General features: G+C 39.0%; 1 protein-coding gene across 1 annotated transcript in view; it reads left to right on the plus strand.

Moving 5' to 3' along the window:
• rras2 (RAS related 2) overlaps positions 1 to 19,543 on the plus strand; it is a 55,650-nt gene extending 36,107 nt beyond the window's left edge. Inside the window, exons 2-6 of the mRNA XM_088334378.1 lie at positions 1,984 to 2,071; positions 2,185 to 2,287; positions 5,628 to 5,736; positions 10,432 to 10,550; positions 17,503 to 19,543. Coding sequence (XP_088190504.1) covers positions 1,984 to 2,071; positions 2,185 to 2,287; positions 5,628 to 5,736; positions 10,432 to 10,550; positions 17,503 to 17,590 — 507 coding nt within the window. The 3' untranslated portion in view covers positions 17,591 to 19,543. The remainder of the gene's footprint in view (positions 1 to 1,983; positions 2,072 to 2,184; positions 2,288 to 5,627; positions 5,737 to 10,431; positions 10,551 to 17,502) is intronic.
• Positions 19,544 to 22,122: the final 2,579 nt, after the last annotated feature.

Consider the following 22,122-nt stretch of genomic DNA (forward strand, 5'->3'; position numbering starts at 1 on the left):
GAATCAATAATTTAAAAAAGTTTTACTTAGCAGGACAATTTTGGAACACAACCCTAGCAAAAAAACGAGTTATTACAGTACAACGGTCTGATGAATTTATTTGTACACTAATGTTGGTCTTATTGATAGTGAAAGTTGGCACCGATATACAACACAGAACCTGACATAGCCATTGCTGTCATTATGGGAAGTCTTTCCTGGTTTCATACTTGAATTAGATACTGGTTGCTCCTGATGTCATCTATGAAGGTATTTTTACTGGACATGAGTCAGACCCTGTGTTAGTCAGCAGTTGTTGGTTGATCTTCTGAGTCATGTGGCAGCCACTTCTTGGATTTTACTTTAGAAATCAACTCATGCAAACGGAGTACCTTGGTGTTCCCTGCAGCGTTCTAAGGGTGACAGAACAAGGAATAGGATGTTGATTGTAAGCTGTCGGGGACTCGGGAAGAACAAAACACACATTTTTTTTCTTTGTTTCCCCTCTCTCTCACTGTGGCATTCAGTCAGTTTGAATTCAGACATCTGAAGGCATGCGAGGAGCGCAGGGCAATGAAGCACAGTGTTGGACACAGTAATGCTAATAAATTATTGAAGAACGGTGAATAGACGGAACTCGGGATTTCATACTCTCATGCAGCAGACGGACAAGAAAGTGAGAAAGAGGTGTTGCTTCTTCCGCAAAATCCAAACATGACGACTGAGAAAATTACAGTACATAGATGTAACGTTGAGCTCAACAAAAACAGGATATTATCTACATAAAGTTAACTATGATGATACAATGACTCCAATTTTGACAAGCTCTGTATATGTGTTTGAAAAAGAGAAACATGAGTTTTCCTGCTAATGGCATTTTGATGATAACAGATTCTGTGTTTTAAGGAAAACCAAAAAGCATACCAAGGAATTAGGATTATTCCTGTCTTGATTGGCTGTTTGAAGGACTAGTTGTTCTCTAATTTTAATGAGTACACTGCACATTATAAAGCACTAAAATTGATCATTTGCATTGGAAGACCTAATGCAAGTGGGGCTACTCCATACATTTTTTTTATTGCATGAAATGTACTATTTTGACAGGTACAGCGGCGCAGTGGTTAGCGCGTGTGCGGCACAGTTCTAAGGTCATGAGATCGAACCCCCTGTGTGGAGTTTGCATGTTCTCCCCGTGCTTGTGTGGGTTTCCTCCGGGCACTCACACACTTTCCTCACACATTCTAAAAACATGCATGGCAGGTTAATTGTTCCTAGGTGTGAATGAGCGCGTGAGTTGTCTGTCCCTGTGTGCCCTGCGACTGGCTGGCAACCAGTTCAAGGTGTCTCCTGCCCACTGCCTGAAGATAGCTGGGATGGGCTCCAGCTCCCCCGCAACCCCACTGAGGACAAGGGGTGCAGATAATGGATGGATGGATGGATGGATGTATAATTTTGATAAAATTGATAAAATAAAATAAAAAAGCAAGTACAGAATAATTTAGCAAGCTATTCGAATGTTGACCGTGAGCGCATTGACAAACATAGTTTTTGTGGGGGTACACAAAGGACGCAGACTAAGAAATGCAGGTAATTTTAATCGTGTTGGCTTAAACGGCTCGTCCGTTACTTCTATTTTGAGTCAACAACATTGTGATGGTTAGTTTATTAGTTTATTTACTGTTTATTTTGTAAGTAGCACTTAGCTTTGGGGACATCTAGTGGACATATTCAAACTACAGTTCACTGTCTGACGTGATGCGGCTTTTTTTTCTCTTGTACTTCTCTCAGCTTTGTTTTGGTGGCCCACAGGCCATAGTTTGCCTACCCCTTCCTTTACGTAATTCCCACCACCCCAACCCTATCAGAGATGTTATTCCGAGGGGAAGAGATTAGGAGGCACAAGCAGGGAAAAATGCACAGGGGGTTTTGACTAAATAATGAGTTTTTTTTTTCCTACTTGAGGTTCATGCCTTATATATATTTACTCTCTTTCTTGTTTTGCAGTCTTACTTTGTCACGGATTATGACCCTACAATTGAAGACTCTTACACCAAGCAGTGTGTGATTGACGAGAGGGCAGCCAGGCTAGACAGTAAGTACACCTTTTTACTTTACTTATCTGGATTTACTTGGTGCAATAAACTATTGTTGAGTCTATTGGGATCACATTTTTTGAGTTTTATTTTGATTTTTTTTTCTTTGTAGTTCTAGACACGGCTGGGCAGGAAGAGTTCGGAGCCATGAGAGAACAATACATGAGGACAGGGGAGGGCTTCCTGCTCGTCTTCTCAGTCACTGACAGGGGAAGGTGAGTGGCTGTTCTGTTCACCAACAAGCATGTGCTTGCCTCTTTAAGTTCTTTCCGTGCACACGTCCGTCTACTCCCAACATAGTTATACCTTCTTACCAGCTGAACAGTCTTGTTTAGTTTGTTTGTATTCCCCCCTATAGTTTGTGTATGGGTAATACGGAAGCTAGAAGAAATCAACCACTGCGTAGCATCACTGTAGTGTTTAAACACAGTGAACAGGTACAGTAATCCCTTGCTGTTTTCTGGTTTAGTTTTCTTGGTTTCGATATTTTACGGAATTTCATTGTGCAATGTATTGTGTTCTGGAGCAGACAACACACAGCAAATGGTATCACAGGGGCAGATTGTGGAGGGAGTGTGTGTTGGGTGGCAGTGATTGTGCGCAACTGTAATATACTGGTGTATGCTGTCAGTCAATGAGTAGGGCCTGTGCACAGGTCAATTTGTCCACCAAAGCAAACTGGCAAAGCACAGCGTTACCTTTAAATAAAAACTAATTCATTAAATTGGACTATTGGGAAAGTCAGAAGAGCACAAAGAAATGCTTATCAACAACAGGTGCTCTGTGGATTGTTTTCGGGTGGAGCTACTACTCATGGGAAACCGATACATTCGTGTCCCTTGTAATCTAATCATCACGTAGACCTTCCCCTATGCGTGAATCCACGATACTAGTGTGCGGCTGCGCTCTAAATTGATTTCTTTTACTGAAAAACGAAGTTATTGATTTTGGTTGTCGAGTGTATAATGACAATAAAGACAATCCATTAAACTACAATTCTGTGTTCTGTGTTTCTATTTGTAAATCTATCGTTGTTATTTTGTTACAGTCATAAATATTATATGTGACTGATACAGACGCTCCCCGACTTACAAACGAGATTCGTTCCGGAGGCTTGTTCGTAAGTTGAATTTGTTTGTAAGTCACACAAGTGCTATATTTTGCATGGAATTTATTTTTGAGGCTTATAAAATTATGTTTAAGGTTTATATAAGTATGTTTAAGGCTTGTATAAATATCTGTATGGCTTGTATAAGTACATGTAAGGCTTGTATAAGTAAAAATAAACAAACATACAGTATAACAGTTAATAAAATAATAAAAATTAACTTACTTTTGGAAGATGGGCTTTAATAGTTTCCTTCTCCAAAACGAGAAGATGAGGGTTGCTCTTTATCTCCCTCGGAGGGTGTGGTGGAAGGTGGCCATGGTGAGAAGTTTCTCCATCTGTTCTAAGATCTGCAAGATCTTCTCTTGCAAATAATGGTCGATTGCATCAGCACTGCACCTTTCACGTGCTGCATTATGCGATCTCTGTTTTTGTAGATGGTACCAATGGTCGAACGATTCATAATGAAATCAGGTGCAACGTCCACCATTTTCACTCCCGCATCAATCTTCTTCATTATCGCCACTTTTGTTTCAAACGAAATTGCTTTCCTCTTTTTTCCATTTCTAACCTTACTATCTGAAGGACTCTATCCACTTTACAGTTCAGAGTTCACACTTTAACGCTGTTATGTGTGGTTCTATCATACCGAAACAATCCATTATCAAACATTTTTGAAAAAGCACCACAGAGCCACAAGAGAATGCCGAAGACCGGCATATGGCTGATGAGCAAGTTTAGTGAGTAGATAGGTCTAACTTTGTTGGCGATAGAAAGTATCTTATTGTTTAGCCAACAATCCACGAAGTAGCCTGTCTCAATTTTTTTTACTTTGTATTTTTTTGCGCTGTAGACGGTGCAAAGAGAATACAATATTGATACAAGCCACTAACTGTGTTCTACTCCACAAAGCTGAATACTACCCTCACCCCTTTGTTTATGTTGTAAACAGTCTTGCCCTCCTCCGCTTATACTAGTCAAGTCTTTCCAGATTTGCTAGGTGTGACTTTATGTGGTTTTCTGTGTAGAATGTCACACTTGGTTTTTGGGCTTTTTATGCAGTTATCTTTTTTTTTAATATCAGTGTAAGTATACAATTAAGAGTCATTAACATCAAGAGCTACAGTTCAGACCCAGTACATCATTCACGATGTGGACTTTAAAACACGTTCGCAAACCTACCCGATTATTTTGAGCACCTCAAAAAAAAATTTTGTGCCTACTCACTCTAGCTGTGAACATTTTGGGAAAAGACCTCATCTCCCAGTTCTGAAACTGAGAGGCACAGCATGTAAAAAAAGGTCTGCTGACTATATGCTAACATACTCATTATAACAGGGGCTAGGAAGCTTTTTGACCTGTATAACCATAAAAGCAACACAAAAAACCCAACACATTTTATATATATTTCAAGAAAGAATTCAACAAAGCCGCCAAACCCGCTCTCCAGACAAAAGCTAATTCTTCAGCACATGTTTTCTTTCACTGTATGATGTTTGATGATTTGATAGACTATGAAATGATACAAAGCAAAAGCATGTGGTCCATATCAACGTCCCCCTCGCAGTTGACTGTAATTTTTTTCCCTAAATAATTGTTTAAAACAAGGTGCGAACAAAGGTTTTTTGTAAACATGTCACAAAATACTTCAAACAAATATTTACCTTCACTGCAGACAGCGCTGGGCTAAGGGGTGAACGGGTGCGCGCCCTGTTTTGTAGCTCGACCCATTCCTACTGCTTACCCAGTCAAACGGCTCCGGGTGCTTTGCTAGAGTTTTCGGGTGTTTACAGCTTGTTCATCAAAAAGTGTTTCAACAATGAACATAGATTGTTTAATAAGCTTCCATATATAAAGGATACTTTTGCAATTTACAGCCAAAACGGGGTCTGTTGTTATGACACCTTGACTGTAAACTGTAGTTGACTGTGCCCTAGATTTAATGAACTAAAATCGGTGATTTCTCAGTTTTGCATATGCTTCAATTGGCAATGCATGTAACAGTACAGTAAATAATTGCGCTAGTCATTAAAAGAGTTATACATGGCTCGCGAGCCATAGGTTCCTGACCCAATCTGTTTTGATCGGCGTAAAAGTCTTCTCGGGTCAAATATTTCTCTTATTCTGCAATATTATTAATTACCTGCCGGTAGAACAAGATAATTTTACCAAATAATTTTCTGATAGACAGACAGATAACATAGCTCCTCTCAAGTATTTTTCTTTAATATGTGTATAACTTTATTTCGAATTGAATTGAATTTCCATCATTGTCTTAAAAATAAAATAAAATATTGACAAGGTAGTTCTTGGAGACTGACCAAAGTTTTAACAATAACGCAATGAAAAAATACTGCATTGTAACGCATCGTTATCGTAAAAATACAGTTTTGTGGAATGGCAATGCAGCCTACTGCCTCACTTAACACATGTTGTGTGCTTCACAGCTTTGAAGAAATCTACAAATTCCAAAGACAAATTCTGCGAGTCAAAGACCGAGACGAGTTCCCCATGATCCTTGTTGGGAACAAAGCTGATCTGGAGCTCCAGAGACAAGTAAATCCAACAGATTATTTAGATCTCCTGTGTGATCATTTGACGAGATAATAGGAAGCAATCAGCATCATTCACATGTGCATATTTGAGGTGGGAGCCAACGTCACAGCTGTGACTAGTTGCTAAAAGACAGGATGTGAGCACAAAAAAGCAGCTGGAGAATCCATGATGTAAGGCAGGGGTTTCAAACTCATTTACACCAAGGGCCACATCAGCGTAATGGCTGACAGCAGAGGTCCTGATGTGACTTACAAATGTAACTAAAACTAATTGGTATGTAAAATAAATGTAACAACTCCTTCAAATAAAGTAACTCTGAATGTATCAAATATTCAAGTCTTTAACCATTACAGTTGCATTGTAAAAAATGTCAAAACGCATACATGTTATAAATAAAATACAGTGATACCTCTACATGTGAGCTACTTGAGCTATGAGAAATTTGACATGTGAGATGTCTTTCGAGCAAAAATGTTGCCTGACATGCCAAAGAAAATCCAGGTTAGGAGAAGTTCCAGGCGTTGCCACGAGAGACCGAGGCTTTAAAGTAATTTTTTATCATGTTACAGAGGTACCTTTACTTACAAATGTCTCTACATATGAAAATTTCAGGTTATGAGGCACCTGAACAGGAAAATATTGCCTCTACTTACAAATGTGTTTCGGGATATGAAGTAAAAAATACAGTACAGTACGTGCTGCTATTTTCTGCTCCCAGAGTTTCCTGAATCTAATCAAACTGGCTATTGCTCCAAATCAGCCTGGAAACCCTGTGCACACACACGTGCTCCCAGCATGCTCTTTAACTCACTGTCACATTTCAGAGTTCAGAGGCAAGGAGGAGGGGTTCCGGCAAGATAGTAGGGAGGAGGATGCAGCCATCACCCAAATCAGTCCGCATTAAAGACATTTTAGCATGAACTCAAAAGTCTCAGAATTTGTGCAAAGGAATCACCCGGAAAAAGGGTTGACAAGCTAGGCTATCGCTGCGTCTGCCTCGAGCATTTCCGATGGATTGTCAAAAGCCGGCTAAAGCAGACGTCACTTGATCAGTTTTTCCAGAAACGTGAGGCAAAAAGGGGAAATTAATATTTTCATCATTAACTTTATTTCCTAGTTTATTTAACATTATTTGCCTCTCATTTTATGTGTAATGTGCGGTAATATTATTTTAACATATAGTTGTTCCATGTTCTGATGCTTGTGATTAATTACAAAAAATATCATCCAGTCCTTTTGCCAGGCTTGGCACTGATTAGTGCATTTATATTCAAATTGCGTCTCTACTTAAAAATGTTTCAGGTTACAAAGCTACTCCCAGAACGAAATTAATTCATAAGTAGAGGTACCACTGTATTTATATTACTACTGTATATTTGTGTTCAATTACTATTTGAATATGTTTTAATGCTCCGGATTATGTGTTTTGTACCTATTTAGGGTTAACTTGGATTCTAGGCAGGAGGACTAATTGTTTGGTGGACATTTATTTTGTATTGAAAAATTGATACGAGCAATTCTAGGTATGAGGATGATCCGGAAACAAACTAATGTCGCATGTAGAGGTATCTCTGTACAGGATGTTCCAAAATTATTGGGCACATTGTGACATTGAATATTTCAGAGAAACTATTCAGGATATTAAAACGCATCTCCAAAATTTAGAAAGCTTGTAATCTCAGCTTTTAAATGGAATCTTTAAAGTTGTTCAATGTGAGGACCATTTGTAATATGATACAAATTAAGCCGATAGTCAAATTCTTGCCAAACGCATCCCAGCATTGCATTGTCAATTGTTGCAACCGCTTCTGTTCTCTGTGCCTACAGCTCATCCACCTCTCCCGGAATAGGAGAAATAGTCGCATTATCGCTAAAAACAAGCCTGTTCTCAAATCAAGTATCTTCAATCTTCTGTGGCATTGCAATGAAAAAGTCATGACGTGCTTTTCTACCAGTGTCCTTCAACTGTTGAACTATCTGTAATGAAGGCATTATGTGCAGTTGTCTTCATGAGACACGCCCGTTGTTGTAGGCCATTGAAGTTCCCTACTGGCTTTTCTGATCGATTTATGGTGGCTCCACTGGAAAGCAGTACCGACATGTTCAATCACTTCTTCTACAGTTGAGGGGCATAACATTGTTTTAGCTGGGCATAAGCACCCATTATAATGGACTTCTTCTCTCGTGGCTCATTTGTGAATTTTCTGCAAAATGCTCGTTGGACAATAGTCTATAATTTAGTTTTCGCAAATTCAAGCACATAGAACGCCTTTGCTGTTGAGAGAAGGCCATTAATGGGCTTGAAAATAATTTAAAAAAATCAATAGCCTTAAACTTTAAACTTCTATCTTATTACCAATCATAGATGATGAGACATAAGGACTTCAAATGTGCCAAAAACACCCTTTTTGGAACACCCGGTATAACAAACTAACAAAATCATTTTGGACATTTTTAGGATTATTTATTTTCAATATGGAATGTAGTTGCACTATGAGAATGTTGTATGCGACCATGATTTGGGGAAATGTAGTTTTTTGGTTAAAGCACATTTTTCTCAGACATTTTAAGCTGTCACGGGCCACATAACATCATGTGGTGGTGCATGAGTTCGACACAGTTTTACATTGTAAGCGAAGGGGATCAAAAGTTGCTTGAATCAAGAATTGTCTGGCAATCGCGCTATAACCCCATTGTTTAGTCTACAGCTCCCTCGTATGGTGAAAATGAGCCATACATGTGGCATCCATTTTTGAGGGTTTTTGTTTTTCAAGTTGAAAAAACTGAACTTCAGTCTAAATTCATAATGTATTGTTGAGTGCAGCAAGAAATTTCCCATTTTTTATTGGCGCAAGATTTTCCTTACTAGAAAAAATAAAAAGTGTTATATAGGCTATAGGAGAAAAAACAAGACAAAACAATGGAAAAAAGGATAAACTAATACTGAAGAATAAAAAAAAAACGAGTTACCTCCTGAGACATGCCCATCACAAATTAACTATATTCAAGACATTTTTATTTGAACAATTTCAAATTAGGCAACATTATAACATGCATTGGCAATTGAAACCTTAAATTTTAAACTTGAACCAGGAATACATTTTTTGACACTGTATATGGCTGTTGTATAAAAGGATTTTGAGAAGCAATGGTAATGAAGATAATGGAAGATACTGTAAGGCTAACAAATATATTTTAGTGAGATCAGAAAAATAAAGCAATATTTTCTAATAGCTCTTTTAGAAATCTTTATATTTCAACAGGATGAAAATCCTCAAAATATAAAACACTCATTACTTCAATTGATAAAAAAATAGTGAACATTGTTTGCAAAGAGATAAGACATGAGACTCCAGGATAAATACACAATAAAGACATAAAAGATAAAATGAGGTAATCATATTGTCAGGACAAATATTTACAAGGTAGTACTTGGGGGTTAGTCTTTAAATGCTACAAATGGTGCAATGCAATCCAGCAACAACCCCCCCCCCCAAAAAAAAAAAAAAAAAAAATCGATAAATAACATTGAAATAACCATTTTTTAAATACAATAGACATTATTCTAAACAACTGCCGAGATATACAGGGCAGTTATATAAAAAGAAAAAAAAGCAATCTGCGATAGACTATTACCCAAGATTATGCTTCAGCGTGTTTGAAAGGAGCTGGATTACATACTTGACATATGCCGTGTATCAGGCGGTGCACAGTTTAAATTTTGTGAAATTGTTCACATAATCCACATGCTTTTGAATTTCTCAATCAGATTTGGAAGAATCGATCTTATAATCCTCAACATTGATACTTTTTAATTTATTTTGCCTCAATCATTACTTTATGTGATATTTACATTTCAAAGCTCGGTGGCCTTGGGGTAGGGCGCCCGCCACGAGACTGGAAGGTTGCAGGTTCAAGCCTCGGCCGAGTCATACCCAAGACTTAAAACATTGGAACTCATTGCCTCCCTGCTTGGCGCTCGGCATTAGGGGATGGAATTGGGGGGGTTTGGTCACCTAATGACTCCTAACTCATCAGTTGGGTTGAGCGAGGGGGCTGGGAATCCCCTCCTCTGTATCAATCTCCCAGAAAGAGTCAGAAATGTGAATGTGTTCTTGACTCTAGCCACCTCCCAGTAGGGGGATATGGCTCCGGTATACAATAATATAGTAACATTTCAAAGGATTTTGAATATTCTGAAACACCTTGTATATTTAACATGAACATTGAATGAAATAATATGCTATGATTCGGGCCCCATCAGTAGCCTTAGCGTTTTATTTTAGCAAAAAAGGGCTTTACTTCAAAGAAAAATCAATAGCAATTTGCTGTAATTTACCCAAATGCAATATTTAAAAAGACATAAATTAAATTGAAATACAATCAAATAAGGTGCAAAAATCTACTGACCAAAAAAACCACTTTCTTCAAAGTGAAGAAACATACAGTTCAATGAATACTCAATAATTCCTTTTACAGTATTGAATTAAGATCATCTCAGGGGCCGTAGAAAATCTTCTCCGGGCCTAATCTTGCTCATAGGCTCTAACTTTAAATTATGTGTTTTAAGGTATTAGTCATAAGTATCCTTTGACTTTATACAGACAGCAGAATCATGGTTTGTTTTATTTTGACAATTTCAGATGGTTTGCGTTTTGAGCATGTTGGTTGTTTACGTGTGTCTATCTTCCTCAGGTAACCCAAGAAGAAGGCCAGCAGCTGGCCAGGCAGTTGAAAGTCACTTACATGGAAGCTTCGGCCAAAATACGTATGAACGTCGACCAGGCTTTCCATGAACTGGTCAGGGTAATTAGGTAGGTGCAATTATGAGTAGGTCATATTTTCAAATCATTTTCACAACTCACTCAAAACAGAGTTAGGGCTAATGAGCAATAAGTGATCATGTTATAAACGGTGTGGGTAAAATTGAGGACAAATGTGTGTAAGAATCAATTTATTTGGTAATAGTAATAATGTGAACATACTGACTAATAGTCATTCTGGAATGTTTATATGGGTGAACTTGCTTAGTGTATAGTATAAAAACTAATTTGCAGGGTGTAATTGATTTGCCATCAGTAATCTACCTAAGTGTTAGAAACTATGCTACCAAAGAAATTAAATCGTCAACTATGCTCCAACTACAGTACCATCAGTCTCATCAGCCATGTAATGTTATGCTATGCGTCCTACTGAACAGACTGAAACCACAGGCTTAAAACATCCTTAAATCACGTCTTTGTGGATTTCAAGAAGGTATTTGACAGAGTATGGCAAGCTGCCTTGTGGGCCACTATGGGAAATGCACACTGGGCAGACAATGGAGCAGCTGTAAGTCTATACCAACAGTGTGGTACTAATGTACCGATCAATGGTACCATTTGATCGTGCTTTCAAACCACAGTCTGTGTGAGACAAGGCGACATCTCTCTCCAACCTTATTCAACATCTTTCTGGAGAGGATCAGGACCAAAGCCCTGGAACAACATTAAGGTACAGTCAGGATTGGGGACTTAACATCACTAACCTCTGTTTAACTGATAATATTGCGGTATTTCCAAGAGAAGTCCAGGAACTCAGTGATTTGGTCAATTGCTTGCACAAAGCATCAATCCAGTTTGAGATGAAAATCAGCACAGGAAAAAAAATTACGACCAAAAACCCCCAACAGCTCGAGGCTGTCACCAAATTTAAATATCTTTGAGCTGTCATATCAGAAGAGGGGTCAGAACCAGAAATCATGGCCAGGATAGCTCAAACCACAGACAGACTTAAAGCCATATGGAGGGACAAGAATATTGCAGTGAAATCAAATATGAGATTCATGCAAGCGTTGCTTTCTTCCAACTTCCTTTACACTTTAGAGACATGGACTCTCGCCACAAACCTGCCAATGAAAATCTACGATGTACATGAAACTTCAAGGCATTAGCTACACATCCCATGTGACACACAAAACGGTGTGCAACACTATTCAAGGGCACATTGCACCATACGAAAAACTCCTGTCAACTGTGTGCAGGCGAAAACTGTAGTGGTATGGTCACATCTCAAGATCATCAGGACTCGCCAAGATTATTTTCCAGACCTCAGTCATAGGAGGCAGCAGGAGAGGAAGACCGAAAAAGAACTGGGTTGACAACATTAAGGAACGAACTGGTGAAAATTTAGACATGACCCAAAAAGATAGATAGATAGATAGATAGATAGATACTTTGTTCATCCCCGAAGGGAAATTCACATTTCCAGCAGCATCCCTGAGCTGAGAACAATCGAGAACAATCGAAAATAACACGGGAGCTGCTGGAGTGGCTGCCATTCGTGACGGCGCCGGAAGAAAAGATTCAATTTGAATCATTTACAAACAAACAAACAATTGAATCATGTACAAACAAACAAACAAAATATTCATGTTTCAATAAGTGGAGTGTTAATAAAATATTTCTGATACTGATATAACCAGATAAAACTAATTTTAAGTTACCTGTCCAAATGAATGTTGTGCCATCTCACCTTTCCCACTCTCTCTCCTGCAGTTGACTTGCTGCTGCTCGCTCCTGAAACTAATACTTACCTCTTTGTGTATTGCCTGCATATGGCGACACCCTCTTTCAGCTAGGCCAGGAACCCACAATTAGTGGAGAAAACGATCCAGGGTTGCGTCCGCATAGGTGCCCCGACGACCCAGGCGGTTAAAAATAGGGGTAGTAACTCATGAATCCTAATGGTATCATTCCACTCCGAGTACCTAGAGTTACTTTTCATTTATTAGTAATTTGTTTAAAAAAAGGTGACTGTCCAGTAAAATGTGTTAGCGATAGAATATTATATTTTATAGATTGAGACAGATTCAGTTATAGCACATACCATCACAGAAATTTTACAAATCCATAAACAAAATATACTGTCCCAAAAAATGTTTTGCAAGTTCTTGTTGATGCCACATGATGGCGACAAAGCATCTAAAACAAGACTGACGTGCCATTTCGCTTTCTGCTATACATGACTAAAGTTTGATGCAGAACTAGAGTAAACCGCATAAACTTGACACATCAACACTATCGTGAACCTGGAGCACATAGATTATCCATTATTTAGTTTTATTCTTTTCAACATAATGATCTCATCAATAGTATTAGTAGTAGCCTATTTTTATCCACTATTTATATTTCATATCATTTAATATAAAGTGTGTATTATATACGTTGTGCTCCAGCGTGTAGGAGCTTGAAGATAAAATGTTCCTTATTTTCAACCATTTTAAAACCGTTGTATCCCAATTATGTTGCATTAGACAATACATCCTAGGCTGCTTCTGCTGTTAAAGGGTGAACGTTGTGCCTAAAAGCCAATTTACTGCATTATATTATGTTAGAATCATAAATGTAAAAATTAATAACGTAATAATACTGAATCAAATTATATTACCAATGCTAAGTTCCATTTTACAATGGATCTAAATCCTAGAGCATGATATGTAATTCATGGAGCAAAAAAAATTTTGAAAATTAGAACTATTAATGAATATGCGTATAGATTACTTGTAAAAAGAGTTTTGCACTTAAAATATTTTTTTATACAATTCAGGAGTCCTTATTCATTCATTTACGGCGCTGTACGGAATCTGGAACTTTTTTACTCACTGCCGACCTCTGCTGGTTTTTGTCATCATTGCAGCCTCTGTCAGCTCTTTCGTGATGCGTGTGCATGTACGTGCATTTCTTAGACACATTCGCATGAAATCTTTTTTCAACTTTCTTGGAGTTTGGCTTGGCATTTTAACTTTACTTGAAGCTGGCCTTTTCTTTCACCATTCTAATGCTACAATAAAAAACACAAACAAAGTAAACGACCACTGGGGAGAGCATCCTGTCACTCTCCAGCACTCCCCACCCCCGATTCATCCTAACTAATATGTTCAGCTCCGAACAGCTTTGGTAAAATTAAGATGATAGCAGATAGATGCCGTGGAAAATAAATGAAAAAGGCTCTTTGAACTCAGTTGAGTCAAGTCATGTTTATTTGTAAAGCCCTTAAATCAAAATAAGTCTCAAAGGGCTTCACAGACCAAAAACTATTACAGACCGCAGACTATTATTTTATCATCCCCTGATCTAAAACCTACAGGAGGGCAAGGAAGCATTATGAAAACAAAGAAACCTTACAATACAGTAACTCAGATTAAGCATTGTTAACGCATACTAAATTGAGAAAATATATAACTCCCTACTTTTTTAAGGACACCTCAAATGGTAAATGGTCTGCATTTATATAGCACACCCAAGTCAATGAAGACCTCCCAAAGCGCTTTACAATGTGCTTCACACTTCAAACGACAGCAAATTTAAAGTATTATATTTCTGATATTCTTTGTACTAAAATTCACCCGTAAAACCATGCCTGACCTCGTGTGGAATACTGTGAGAGTCACCATGGCGACAACAAATATTCAACACAGTGCATTTAACACAGCCATGGGCAAACTGCTCATGCTGCATACGTCCCGGCAAAAGAGAATGGTAAGAAAATGATGTTAAAAAAGTACCACTTTTTTTTTTCCTTTATATGCAATGTCTATATTCTCACAATAGGGGGTGCACTCAAACTACATTGAACGTTGTTGGAATTACACCATTCCCAGCTCCACCATTGGTGACCAATAGTACAGTTAGGCTTCTGAGCATTCGAACAGATAGTTTCATAAAAACTTCTCTTTTAAGTTTCAAATTCAATCTTCTTCAAGTTGACACTTGAGCTCTTTCATTGAAAATTAGCATTCAATAGAAAAAGACAAATTCAGAGTTCAGCGACAGTAATTAGCAGCTGCTTTGCATGTAGCTGGAAAAAAAAGTGCTAATTGTTTAATGGCATAAAAGCGCAGTCCTCATCGGTGCGATTCAACAACTCATGAATAAGTTGTGCAAATGTTGAGGAAAAAAACAACACTCTTGATCTCTAGCTTCTTGACTTTTTCACACATTCAATCAAAGAACAGAACAGGTGGAGGACCCAGATGCGTAACATTTCTCAAACAAGCTTTATTTTACGGGAATGGGGCAGTCATGCACGTTAACCCAAACGCCAGTGATTTAGCAATTGCTGGGTGGAAGAAGTAAGGCAGAAGTCTGGCGTGGAACAAAAGGAAGCCAGAGGCCGACGAGATCGATACCACTTACACGAGCAGATACCGGACAGATGGTGTCGATACAGCACAGGTCGGGACAGACAGGATTGATATCAGATGCAGGAGACTGGAGACAGATATCAGACAGGATGAGGCAGACTGGATCGATACCAGACACTGGAGACTGGAGTTCGATATCAAACAGGACGAGATAGATGGGGACGATACCCGATACATGAGATTTTAGCAAGGTATCAGACAGGACGAGATAGATGGGATCGATACCGGACAGGATACACAAGCATGTTACCAGATAGAGTCAAAAACACATGTCTAGCGGGTGCAGAGGTTCGTAGACGGACTGACAAAGGGTCAGTGAGAGCACTGAGCTTAAATAGGAGGGAAGTCAATAAGTCAATGAGCCGCAGATGGCGTGAAACGGGCAGGGCCAATTGGTAACCGTTACATTTAGTGCTCAAAAAAGGGAAATACAGTGGGACCTCGCTGCTTCGCGGTTCCACGTTCGCGGGTTCAGAGCTTCGCGGGTCTAAAAAATAATAATAACAAAATAAAATGATTTCATTTTTTTTCATTTATTTATTTTTTTAAGCATTTTTGAAGGGGCATCGCTATTTCGCGGATTTTCACTTTTCGCGGGTGGTTTTGGTCCCCATTAACCGCGATAACCAAGGGATTACTGTATGTCTTTTTGCTTTTATACTTATTGTTTCAAAACCAGCTTTACTACATGTATTGGATACAGATACTGTATCAGCATATACATCAAATCAAATGAATAGATCATTATTTTTTCCTTGTGAAAAAATGTAGAACCCAATGCAGTTTGGGATTAGACAAGTTTGCCCTGATCTATCATGTACACAATCATGAACTCATGTTACATAAACATGAACAATCTATAAGTTAACATCATCACCTAATGTTCATCAACACACTACTGTGTATTGACGGCAATAGTCCAAACCTGCTATGTAGAAACCTTAATTTATTCTTTTATTGATCAAGTACCTTATTATCCATGTAATTAAAGAACAAACCCAAGTTACATGCTCATTCATTTGTTTAACAAATAAAGGTACCGTATTTTATAACATTTTTTCTTCTTACAGAGTTAAATTCTGTATTGTCTAATTATAACTTTAAATATACTTTTGCTGCTACATTGCACTACTGTATGTTTCAGGACACGATTCATTTTACTTCAGATGATACGTTGTGGCTAACATGAGGATGTGTTGGAATGTCGCAAAACAAAAATGTGGCGTGAAAAGAACATTCCAAACAACAAATAAGTGCTGTAACCCAATTGCGATTTTTCAGATCAGTTTTGCAATTTCGATGCGATTTTCGATATTAAAAGAAAAGTGCATTTTCTGTGCAATTTTTGTTTTGGGGATTACTTAACCCCTTAGATGTACGACCTACCAGCACATACACGCCTCCTCGAGCTGGGTCGAAAATTAGTGGGCAAATAAATACTAGTATTAGAGTATGAAAATGCAAATGGAATCATGTCATAAACATATTTTAAGAGGAATACCTGGAATATGACAATATTACAACTTTTTTATTTTTAAAGATTTTGAAGAATAACAACCCATGGGGTGGATTTTGACCCCACTTAAGCGTCCGAGAGTTAAAAGTAGTGACATGCTTTGTACTTAAGTACTCAATGCCCTTTTCTGGGGAAATTTGTTAGGGTTGCTGTCTGGTCAAACGAGGTTCACATTTAGGGTTGTGGCGTGCAACTTGCAAACTTTGTCCCACCTTTATTGACTAGTGTCTTTGAAACTTGCCTCTTATAGGCTGGTGCTAAAAACTCGTGTTAAACCTGTGTTAAAATCCTAACTGCGGCAATTCTGCTTGGCCAAACACTCCATCAATCAAACAACACATTATACATCTTTGAAAAAACTGCAGTGTTTTGCAATTACACAATCACACTACGTCACATTGCAACATCGATTAGATTTTCGTTAACCGTGCTACCCTAGTAAAGTCAAAAAAATAACTTTTGAACTATACTTCACTATTGATTGGCTGCATGAAATAAGACGACTTTGGCACTTGTGCAGTTAAAGCACCTTTCTATGGGAACCTGGTTTAAACAAAAATCTCAATATTGCCAAAAACATTAAATATGTACTTATAGTATAAGTGTGACAATACATTTTGCCAGTTTTGTTTGGCAGGTTGCATTGAAAATTAAAATTCTGAAATTTGGCGTAAAAATGCTTTTACATTCCTTTACCATGTGAAGAAGTCCAACCTTGTTGGCGATATAAAATATCTTCCTCTGCCTTATGGTGCTTTTGTGTCCAGAGTCGTTTGTTGACATGATGGCTTTTAGGAAAATTTGACATTGAAAAATATTTCCACGAAGGTTGGTCCTGTTTTAGGCACGTGTACAACTTGGATGGCAACATTATTGATGCACAGAAGGAAAAGGGGCGGTGCAACTGTTTCATCATGTATGCCAATCGGAATGAAAAACACAAAGTATAGAAACAGTTAAGAGTATACCGCGATACAGTGAGGGACTTACTGTGTTATAACATGTTCAGTGCAGTGTTCAAGATATAAAATAAACACCTTTGTTTCTGCTATCTCCAAATTCTCAGGAAGTTCCAGGAACAGGAATGTCCACCTTCGCCAGAACCGACGAGAAAAGAGAAAGACAAGAGCGGCTGCCACTGTGTGATCGTCTGAGTCGGCATAATCACTGTTTGATCATGCAGCTACGATTGGGTGGTCCTTATTTTCTAACTGCTGGATTTTTTTGTCAGCAAAGGCCTGAATATGGTGTGAAACCATGAGAAAACGCTTCAAGTAAGGATTCACATCCATCAGAGATATTTAAAAGGTGCCCCCCCCAAACCGTTTAGCTGCAGTAGTCTAATAGGGTGTTTCCTTATATAGGGAGACTTACCAAAATTAATATTTCAACAAGTGAAGGTCTGAAGATAGTGTGACACCACGAGAAAACATGTTTTTTGAAGTTTTAGATGGATCGGACATGTTTAAGAGGTGCCCCAAGGCCAATTTAGCCTGTTAATATAGGAAATCAATTTTTTTAAGTGCATTGGATATTTGGGTTCAAAACACTCACATAGGGTGTAAAACATCGAAAAAATTATGAATGTCACGATTGTGTGGTAAACTGTATTTTAGTATCACATTTTATGTATGGCTAATTTTGTCTATCATGGTTAGCGTTCATAGATCCCTTACCCGCCAGGGTTGTTGGGGTGCCACTTCTTGTGGTGTGTCTTGGGCAAGTACAGCCTGGCGAGGACCGCCGCTCACCGGGCTGTTTTTTAGATAGGTGCTTACTCACCCACATGAGAGAGATAGTACTGTTTTCCATCGTTACCAGTAGCAGGAGAACCTCCTGATATGACTCTGATACAACACCTTCATCATCTGGTCACCGTTGTTTTTCGGTATATAGCTTCATTTTGCTCGTGAGAGATTAGCCAGATTTCAGTATTGACTTACTGCGGCGTTCGACAATACTGATACTAGATCTTTATTCACTGGGAAAAAAACAATTTTATTCCAATCACCTGTGGCTTTTGTGTTTTTGTTGAAAAACAAACTTTATGGTGATGACGTTACGTCCTTTGCTTTTATGACATATTAAAGACTCAGGCTATTTGTCCGGCAAAGGACTTGTTTGTTTCGGATATTTTTTATATTTCTGTGCTTAAGTGAATAAATGACTATATGGATAAAACCTAAAATATTTTCAAAGGTAAAAATAATAAATACATAAAGAGACTTAAAGCTAAGGACATTTCGTATAAAACAATAGTGCTGACACCAAAAGTATCAATCTGGTTACAAAAATGTTAAACATTTGCATGGATGACGACCCCCTAAAACTGCTTAAAAATTGCAACGTAATAAAATAAATAAAAGAACATGCATACACCAACCTGTGTACGCAGTGAGGCCTACGTATTTCTTGGCTTGTGCAATCTTTAGAGCTTGCGATCTAACACAGCTGAGACACTTCATATCCATTTTGTCTTTGTCTTCAAACTACTCAAAAATGTCCTCCCCTATTTCTGAGTAATGTTAAAGATGTTTTCTTTTTTCTGCAGGCATTTTACAAATAAAAAGACCAATACGCCCTCTCTTTACCGTACTTTTTGTGCTTTTGTTTGCCCCGTTGGTTTCATTGTTCCTTTATAAGCCACGCATTTTTCAGAGAGTTTCAGGTGGAATTTGCACCGAGCCAAGAATTGGAGTGAAAAGTATGATGGCTGCAAATGCAACGAAGAAAGGGACGGAGGTCCGGCTCATCGGCAAGCCGAACCCCCAGCCTATAATGGGAAAGCACCTTACCTCCTTGAGAGAAGTGCTGAGTTGGTTATTTAACTTTCACAATCAAGATGAGAAGAATGTCAATGAAGCAGCAAAGTTATTGATGGAGGAGGTGTTTTTTCCTGGGAGAGGGCCAAGATCTCCACGAAGGCCGAAGAGCTAGACATCTGTCACTTTCCTTTTCACTCCAAGGCTTGGCTCTGCTCAAATAACATCCTTAACTGAGTTTAAACAAATATAGTGATAGAGTATGATACTAAATTACTGTTTTTACCACACAATAGTGACATGCATGTTTTTTTTTTTTGCAATGTTTTACACCCTGTGTCAGACCTGGGCACTCCGGTCCTGGAGGGCCGTACGTTCTGCATGATTTTTGAGGTTTCTCTGATCCAATACAGGTGATTCCAATCACCAGTATCGTTAACGAGCACTTGCTAGCTTGCTAACGAGGTTATAATTTGTATCACCTGAGTTAAAGAAGAGCAAACTTCAAAATCTGGCAGGACGTATGGCCCTCCAGGACCAGAGTGCCCAGGTCTGCCCTATGTGATACTTGAACTCAAATTTCAAATGCACTTTTAAAAAAAAAAGTCTTTTTGATTGCATACATTGGTTTGTTGGCTGGATCACCTTAACCACTAGGGTTGTAGGGGCACCATTTCCTGTGGTGTGTCTTGGAGGTGGCACCCAACCCTCTCCAGGCCAGCATATTTTTCCCCCCCGGTCTTGAACTTAGAACCTTTCGCGTGTTAAGTAAATGTGCCAACCACTGGCGAAATTGGCCTTGGGTTTCCTCTGAAATACAGTATGTCTGAACTATCTGTAACTTTACAAGATATGTTAATCATCCGAGGCAAGGCGAGGGTGGTGATGTTTTCGTTTGAGTTCTAACTATCTACTGTATGTATATGTGTATATATATCCATTCATCCATCGATCCATTATCTGCACCGCTTATCCTCAGTAGGGTCGGGGGGGTTGCTGGAGCCCATCCCAGCTAGCGGCGAGCAGTGGGCAGGGGACACCCTGAACTGTTTGCCAGCCAGTAGCAGGGCACACAGGGACAGTCAATTCGCTCGCTCATTCACACCTAGGGGCAATTTGCACCGGCTAATTAACCTAACATGCATGTTTTTGGAATATGGGAGGAAACCCACACAAGCATGGGGAGAACATGCAAACTCCACACAGAAGGTTCGATCTACTGACTTCAGAACTGTGCGGGGGGTTTTTGGGGTTTTTAAGGGTTATTGATCTATCTTCGTTATTCATTATCCATTATCCGTTATCGGTCAGTTCATAATACGCTACAAAGTCTAGGAGCCGGGACACTTACTCTCAGCCAAAAGGCCAAGCTAAGGTCCTAGCCCTAAAGCCTTGCTGCGATTGCGAATGCACCGTTCCCGGAAGTACTGCAATACCGGGCCGATGCGTGGAGTGGACAGAGCAAGCTCATATTCAATCTCCCGTGACATTCACTCTCAGCCAAAAGTAATTTCATAGATAGTATATGAGTGCAGCACACGCGTTAACCAGTGCACCGCCGTGCTGCCCGTACATATATATACACATCCATTATCTGCACTGCTTAACCCCAGTAGGGTCGTGGGAGTGCTGGAGCCCATACCAGCAATCCTCAGGAAAAGGGCAGAGGAAACCCTGAACTAGTTGCCAGCCAGTCGCATATATATATATATATATATATATATATATATATATATATATATATATATATATAAAAAAAATGATATTTGTATATATGTGTGTGTGTATAGCTGGTTGATTGTCTATCTGTGTGTCTTTCCACCCAAGAGAAGGGAGGAGTTTAGATATGACCACTATATTTCACAGGCAGGTTACTTAATTTGTGAAAGATGCCCAAAAGATATTCCACTCTCCAAGGCCAAAACTGTCAGGTTAAAAACAATGTCCGGAGGAAATGAGAAACTCATTTATTAAAGAAAAGCAAGCACATTGAAACAAGACGAGGTCTTTAATTAAAATGAAATACTTCCACAGACTGACGTGTGCCCCTCCTTTTTATACGTCTTGTGGATTCTGATTGGAGGACACAATAAGGTTTCTGATTGGTTCAGAAAGGAATCACATATTTAATGCAGTGTATAACAGTGGTCGCTAGATAGTGTGCGAGTACAATAAATGAGCTGTGAGGAGAAAAGCAAGCTCGAATTTGGGAGTCAGACTCACCCAGAACAGAACATACCCAGTGGCTTTCAAGTTGGCCAGAACGACATTGAATATCAACACCATCTTTTCCAGGCAGTCAAGTAAGTAGGTTAACCCATATATGTAAACTGCCTTAAAACAAGACTCAGCAGCTTTCCTAGAAAGACATTCTACTCTCCCAGGCCGGAACAAATTTGGACTCAGTCTTACTCTTTGGGTTTTCTATTCTCATGTGCCGATGACCCTGCCAAAGAGGAAAATGCCACCCAAAAATGGTTTCGGGTCTCAACGCATGTGAGGGTCTTATGGCGCACAGCTTTCTAGTTCCTCATGGTGTCACACCATATTCAGGCCTCCGCTCAACATAATATTTACCAGTATTTGGGAATTTCTGCCTATGTCTGAGGACCACCCTAAGCTACTCTCTGTTGCCCCGCAAACTTCGCTTAACATCACATCCTATTTGTGGGTGACTAACCGCTGCCTTTTCCACACCACACGCTTGACTCCAGACAGCCCCGAAAACTTCAATATTCTAGAACTCTCCGTCGCAGTGAGGACTTCACTGAATGGACGAGTGGCGATGCCAAAATTGAAAAACGACTCGGTCAGCAATGGCCAGAGACACGTAACTTAATATTGCCTTGGAAATCAGCCTGACCAATTCATATTTTGTACTCTGAAGAACACTTCTTGCCTTGATTGGATTTGTATTTGCTGCC

Source organism: Urocampus carinirostris, chromosome 4, assembly GCF_059441175.1.
Source record: "Urocampus carinirostris isolate Australia breed hairy pipefish chromosome 4, RoL_Ucar_1.0, whole genome shotgun sequence".
Lineage (NCBI taxonomy): Eukaryota > Metazoa > Chordata > Actinopteri > Syngnathiformes > Syngnathidae > Urocampus > Urocampus carinirostris.